The sequence below is a fragment of the Atta cephalotes genome, assembly GCF_000143395.1.
Source record: "Atta cephalotes unplaced genomic scaffold scaffold00083, whole genome shotgun sequence".
Taxonomy (NCBI): Eukaryota; Metazoa; Arthropoda; class Insecta; order Hymenoptera; family Formicidae; genus Atta; species Atta cephalotes.
In genome coordinates, this window is record NW_012130147.1 from 194,928 (window position 1) to 202,018 (window position 7,091).

The following is a 7,091-nucleotide window of genomic DNA, read 5'->3' on the forward strand; positions in this document are numbered from 1 at the left end:
AATCGTTGTCAGAGGAAAGAAATAAATTCGTAAAATGTCCATTTTTCTCTATTATTAATTTGTACTCTTTCTCTCTCTCTCTCTCTCTCTCTCTCTCTTTCTCTTAATTCTCTAGCTAACTCATAAATGTGAATTTCGATTTTATATAAAAAAGAATATATGAAAAATAAACATTTGATTTAATGTGTGATGATAGATTATTTAAAATGATTGTTAATACAATTTATAATAAATATGTAATAAAGTTGTATATGTGTACTTATATTAAAATAATTATATAAAAATAATTATATAAAAAATAACAAAGACAGATTCTTTCTTAACCAGTTATTTTAGGTTATGTTCAATTGGAATGCAAGAGAAAAAGTTAAAAGCAGTTAAAGGAGAGTGTGACAAAATCAAAGCCAGACGAGAGTAATATTGAAGAAAATTATGTATGTATATATTATGTATATCGAAAAGAATGGATATCTATATTGAAAAATAAGAAGATGAAAAAAAATTATTGTATTTATTTTAGCAGAGGTAAAAAATGAAGACGGTGAGATTGGAAAAATTGAGGTTATGTAACTAATAGTAAAGCGAAAGGACAAAACATTACTCGTCACTTGAAAAATAAATTGATTGACGAAAGAAATGGATGCTGATTTTGAAGAGCTTTCGCACGACGCAGACATAATTGCTAGACTGAAGCAGTTCAGTGAAGCAGCCTTCAAAATCCAGGATATGGTAGAATTAGTTGGCGATCCTTCGATGTTCGATAAACTTCCCAATGCAGACAAAATTAAATATAACTTGTTATTATCTTATAGTCTTAATAGTTTGTTTTGGATGTACTTGAAAGCCGAAGGTATGTAAAAATTCTAATTTTCAAAATATAAATTAATTGCCAATTTACATCATACATTATTAAATTGATTATTGAATTATTATTGATTATAGGAATCGATCCGTCGAAGCATCGAATTAGATCAGAAAATGAGAGATTGAAAAAAGCGATGATACGAGCGAAACAAATCAATGATAAAAATACACTTATGCCACGTGTCGATATAAATGTTGCTAAAAGATTTATGAGGAACAGTTTATGGGAACCGAAAGAAAAGAAACACAAGAGTATGGAGAAGAAAATTGACAAGTCTGAAGATCAGTCACCATCTACATAATAAATATTACAAGTTCTATTATTTATACATAAATTTATATAAAATTTATTTCCTACATGCGTTTTCTATGTTTCTATTAATGTTTCTAAATAACTTAATGTTTATTGCTTTAATCAATATTTTCATTAAAGATATAAGATTCAATCGTCTTTTTTATCTACAGCTTGCCAGTCTAGTATCCTATTGTTATCCTTTGATTTTCAATCACTCGCAGGACAGGATTGTATTTAGATTCTCATCCGAATGCCATTCCATCCTATCATTTTAGGAGCTGTGCACAAAGAAATCTTAGAAATAGGAATAAATATTAAGATTTCGACCTATCAGAAATTGCAGATTATACTGGAATATATTGGAGTGTGGTTTTAGATAAGTTGAAATGTTAATATATTTATAAGAAATCTTAATAAAGATTTGCGATTATTAACGTAAATATTTCGATAATATATTATTAAATTTGTAATTTTTTATTATATAAATGCTGTATAAATAAGTACGCATACTTTTAATATTATATATCTTGTATATTGTTCTGAAAAATGACAATTTTTTCTTTACTACTTCGGGCCTTTACTTGAGTGCCATCATTCGCTACTCTTGGCGAAAAATATCTGGCGACACTAGCGTTTCCACAACGAATGATCGGATGGAACGTCCACTGTCCGGTCATCAGTATGCAGCAGTGTGCAGATGCAGAAGCCATAAATTTGAAGAGGGATGTATGAAGCATCCCGTTGTAGCGGGAAAATGGGAATACGAAAGTATGGTACGGCTACGGGAAAGTACTAGTACCGCTCGCACAGCCAATCACATCACAAGACATGACTCGATATGATACGTATCTTGGATTACGTAGAGATTGTAGAAACTGCGCGCGACGCGCACACAACGCAAGCCAACGCGAGCAGACGCGAGCTCTGTGCGAACAGAGCGAGTTGCGCGAGCGAACCAGCGAACGCAAGCCATATATCTCTGTTCGCATCAATCACACTGTCGACGTGATGGCAGCTCAATGGATTCGTACAGCAGTAAGTAGGGATGACGAGTTACACTGTTCGCGAAATTTTCCAAGGAACTACCGTGCGTAATTACTTCGCACCCCTGTAGTACATCCTCCTACCCCTGAGAAAGGTTAGAACTCCTCGCGGATCGCATCGCACATTGTCCTCCATCTCGTCTTTGCTCTTACATCTACGCATATCTCTCTCTCTCTCTCTCTCTCTCTCTCCTCCCCACATGCATCTATCTCTGTCACTGTTCTTCTATGATATAGCTTAATGTTCTAATTCCGTCCGGCTCTCCGTTTTTTACTTTGATGATTCTCTCCTTTGCATTGAGAAATTGGATATTATATTCTTATCGGTATAATTTCGGCGAGTTTTTTTGAAATAATTTTCGCGATCATTATCAGGTCGACGTAAATAAAGAGCATTCCTTACTCGTGGCATGGAGAATCAGTCTTGCTGGAGTTGTACTGTTTTCGATCACCTATTTAAACCATATATATGTTGACATGTGCCAACAGATCTCTTCAAAAATCACTGGTGCACGACTTTATAGCAGCAAGATACACAAATGCACCCTTATTCCTGGAGATGGCATTGGACCCGAGATTTCCACTGCCGTACAAAAAATCTTCGATGCCGCCAAAGTAAGATATATTCGTTTTTGACTAAAGCAACAAGATTGACTGATTCCCTATTTGGTGTTAAGCGGTTCTGTATTTAGATCTAGGTCTTGTTTTTATATCCTGATCCGACTTGAGTAAAGAATAGAGGATATGTTATGAGGATATATTTTCTCTTGATTAAAAACATCTTTTTTTTATCACTGATTATTATAATCAGTTTATTATAATCAGAGAGGCTTGACAGCTTGATGATGATTACTCAATTTATAATCTCTTTTAATAATATACATGCACTTGATACTCTTGCCTGGATATATTATTGATATAGATATATATGCATTTTCACTTCAATATCCTAATGCATTTTACTTCAATGTACTTGCTGTACCTACTTGTTTTTATCTTTTACAATAATTGTTTTCTTAATTTGTCTGAAAAAAAACCAGGTGCCAATAGAATGGGAATCAGTTGATGTAACGCCAGTAAAAGGTCCAGATGGCAAGTTTGGTATACCACAAGCAGCCATCGATTCGGTCAATAGGAATAAAATTGGCCTTAAGGGACCTCTAATGACTCCAATTGGAAAAGGTCACAGATCTCTCAATCTTGCACTCAGAAAGTAAGCATCTCAGAATTTATGTACAATCAAGTATATACATATATATGCGTAAGTCAAATTAAATACGCGAGATACGCGAGTATATATCAGTTGAATTTTTAAAACAGTTGTCCAAAATAATGCATGCATGCATGCTTACATAATCGTAATATCGCGATAAGAGGAGCGCGGGCGGTTGATTCTAAATATATATCTTACCGCTTGTTTCTCTTGGAAAGTAAAATATGCATGTCGTATCTCATTTATCCGTTTACAAATATTTGCAGAGAATTTAATTTATATGCCAATGTGCGACCATGTCGATCTTTGGAGGGGTACAAGACATTGTACGATAATGTCGACGTCGTTACAATCAGAGAAAATACAGAAGGTGAATACTCTGGTATAGAACATGAAATTGTAGAAGGCGTCGTTCAGTCCATCAAGTTAATCACGGAGGAGGCCTCTCGTAGAGTAGCAGAATTTGCTTTTCAATATGCTACAGACAATAATAGGAAAAAGGTAAGGCACTCAAAGTATTATCATCAAACGATAGAATATATTAGAGTAAATATTTGATCAGATCAAATTGATTAAAATTTATTTATAGGTTACTGCTGTACATAAAGCGAATATCATGAGAATGTCGGATGGCTTGTTCTTGAGATGTTGTCGAGAAGCAGCCCAAAAGTTTCCATCGGTCAAATTCGAGGAGAGGTATTTGGACACAGTTTGCCTAAACATGGTGCAAGATCCGAGTCAATACGACGTGCTCGTCATGCCTAACTTGTACGGTGATATTTTATCTGATATGTGCGCTGGACTCGTCGGAGGTCTCGGTCTGACTCCAAGCGGAAACATTGGTCTGAACGGAGCCTTGTTTGAATCGGTATAACCATTCATGAAATGAATGTGTAAAGATGAAATTTTAAATTGAAGTTTGTGAAGTAATTGGATATATATTAATTTTACTTTATAAGAGATGATCAATTTTATTAACGTAGGTACATGGAACTGCACCCGATATTGCCGGCCAAGATAAGGCAAACCCCACAGCGTTGTTGCTCTCCGCGGTGATGATGCTCAAGTACATGGGCCTGAGTAACCATGCCAAGATCATCGAACATTCTGCTTACGATACTATCAAGGAAGCAAAGTATCTAACTGGTGATTTAGGCGGCACTGCAAAGTGCAGCGAGTATACCAATGAAATTTGTAAGAAAATTGCCGCGCAAGTCAAATAAAAGGCAGACACCTTTATTTCGTTTCGTCGAAATTTGAACTGCCAAAATACTCATAGAATTCGCGCGTTCGCGATGAAGGGACTGCTATTTTCTACCATTTGTTGTATCGCATACAGTTTCGTCTCCGCGCGATTAGAAATTTGTAATTGAAATTGACGGAACGCAAGTATACATTGAGTATTCTTTCAGTCGCTCACGCGTATGCCTATGCGTATGCGTATGAATTTTCTCCCTTTCTAGATGTATTATCTTGATTTAATTTAGACAATTTGACCAGACCGATTTAAGATTTGTCAAGTTTAAGTAAGTGCCGGAACGGCATTTAATTTTATTTCATTCATATTAAACGTCAAATACAATACGTGCGCCATCGTTTCGGATTGACTTGATCGACCGTATATATTTCTGTAAATAACCAATATGATATAAACTGTTGAACATATTAAATTGTTCACAGAAAAGATCTTAATAGAGACTGTAAAGATTAGCCATGTAAATTAAATAGTAGGAATGCTGTATCATAGTTTTAAATAAAATTGTTATGCGAGACGTATGTCTTACAGTTAGAATAAGAATAGTTGAAAATATCGAAATCACGCAGTATTATGAAGAAATAAAAATTTACAAAATTGATACCTACTTTATTCTATATAGCAAATTATTTTCCTTACGAGATTAAAATTTTCTTAATAATTTATCACATTAGAGTTTTGAGAATTTAAAAATTATTTTCAAAAATTCTCTTTTAGTTATCTCTATTACAATTATAGAGAGGCATATTCATATGTATAATAATTTTCACGCATACACGTTTTTCCTGATCATATTATAAAAGAACGATAAGAATAATAATTTTTGAATAAGACAATCACAAAGGAAGGTAACGATATGTGTAAAAGAAAAGTTCTCTCGATTGTTCTTTGTACCTGCAAGTTGCAACATTAGTCGAAGAGATGTATCATTTTTTTTTCCCCTCATCTCGCAGTGTTACCTTATAGCACTCATCCGGCCAACACTTGATAACTTCCCCCCCCCCCCCCTTCCTCTCCCCTTCTCCTGCTCTCATCCTCGTCTCCTCGTCGTTCTTCGGAACGATATCGTACGGCGGTGGGATGCGCCGCGCTCAGGAAAACTCTCAAGTATGAGAAAAGTTGCTGGCCATATTTCACTGGTGCGGTGGGGCTGGAAACGATGAAAACGAAGGAAAAGGATGAGACGAGACGAGGAGGGGACCAAGTGTCATCTTCGCCGCTCGTTAATTCCTTCTGTGATTTATCGCGATCCGTCGCGAGTGAGTAATGACTAACTTCTCTGTTCAAAAATTCAGTTATTACATTTTCCTTTAGATGTAGATGTAAGATACGGTACGGCGCGGCGCGGCGTCGCGCTACTTTAAAGCTTCTGTGGTAATGGTATTCGCCAGTATTACATTGAAAATGAAATTTTACGATAATCATGATGTTGGAGGGGAGGGGAGGGGAGGTGACAAAAGACTCCATTCGTACTCCATCATTAATGCCTAATTTAAAATTTCTTATTCTCTAAACAGAGTAAGAGATTTTTTTTCGCTGGGTATTTTTTATATCTAAATATCTAGAAACTATGATGTATATAGGTATCTTTACATGTTACCGATCCTCAAACTGTACGACTCATGACATTACACGTTTTGAAATCCGGCAAAACACTGAATAGCGGCGGACTTGATAAACCCCATGTGACATTACGCTCTTGTCTGCGAGATGTAATGGCAATGCTAACGAGTTTGTATTTTGTATGTATCGGTAGGCTGTGCGAGTCGATGCAAGACATAGGCCGCGTCGCGCGCGGCTGGGAGGAGTCGAGGAGTAGTTGCACACAAAAGTCCGACACTCCTGGGTAAAGTGTGGCAAACGCGGCGCGCATGCATATTCAACGGGACACGAGAGGACGGGGGTGCGTGCACGCGTGCATGTGCCATCGTAGTCATAGGAATAATAAAAATTCGAGGGTTGAAATTATTTAGATTTATGCCCGCTCTCTTGTCCGTCGTGCCGCCGTCGCGTCGCGATTCGATTTCGGGGAACAAATTTCATGCATTATTCAGGACCTGGGCCCGACCGATGCAACCACTCCCCCCCCTCCCGGTCTCGGTCGCAATGGATCCACGAAAAAAAAAAGTCGTTTTTAATCTCTCGTCGCGCCCCAATAACGCGCGTGTACCTCTCATCGCAACCACCCTCGCAACTCTTTAAGAAGCGGAAAACGATATAGTGATTCGATCCACGTACATGCAGCGATACACTTTGGAATCTTTGTAAGAAAAACCGTGTATGGCTTTACAGAATGATTACGGATGTTTGAAAATCTCACTTCGATACATATTTTACAGAGAGAGAGAGAGAGAAAGAGAGAGAGAGAGAGAGAGAGAGAGAGAGAGAGAGAGAGAGAGAGAGAGAGAGAGAGAGAGAGAG

At 36.9% G+C, this 7,091-nt stretch overlaps 2 protein-coding genes across 2 annotated transcripts; both read left to right on the top strand.

Moving 5' to 3' along the window:
* Nucleotides 1-336: 336 nt before the first annotated feature.
* On the top strand, nucleotides 337-1,310 carry LOC105624585 (nuclear nucleic acid-binding protein C1D-like). The gene is made up of 3 exons (XM_012205941.1): nucleotides 337-434; nucleotides 521-850; nucleotides 943-1,310. Exons 2-3 carry the CDS (start codon nucleotides 637-639, stop codon nucleotides 1,164-1,166), a joined length of 438 nt encoding a protein of 145 aa, XP_012061331.1. The 5' UTR covers nucleotides 337-434; nucleotides 521-636; the 3' UTR covers nucleotides 1,167-1,310.
* An 857-nt stretch (nucleotides 1,311-2,167) lies between these two features.
* On the top strand, nucleotides 2,168-4,638 carry LOC105624588 (probable isocitrate dehydrogenase [NAD] subunit alpha, mitochondrial). The gene is made up of 6 exons (XM_012205944.1): nucleotides 2,168-2,194; nucleotides 2,692-2,817; nucleotides 3,243-3,415; nucleotides 3,682-3,916; nucleotides 4,005-4,283; nucleotides 4,399-4,638. Exons 1-6 carry the CDS (start codon nucleotides 2,168-2,170, stop codon nucleotides 4,636-4,638), a joined length of 1,080 nt encoding a protein of 359 aa, XP_012061334.1.
* The last annotated feature ends 2,453 nt before the right edge of the window (nucleotides 4,639-7,091 follow it).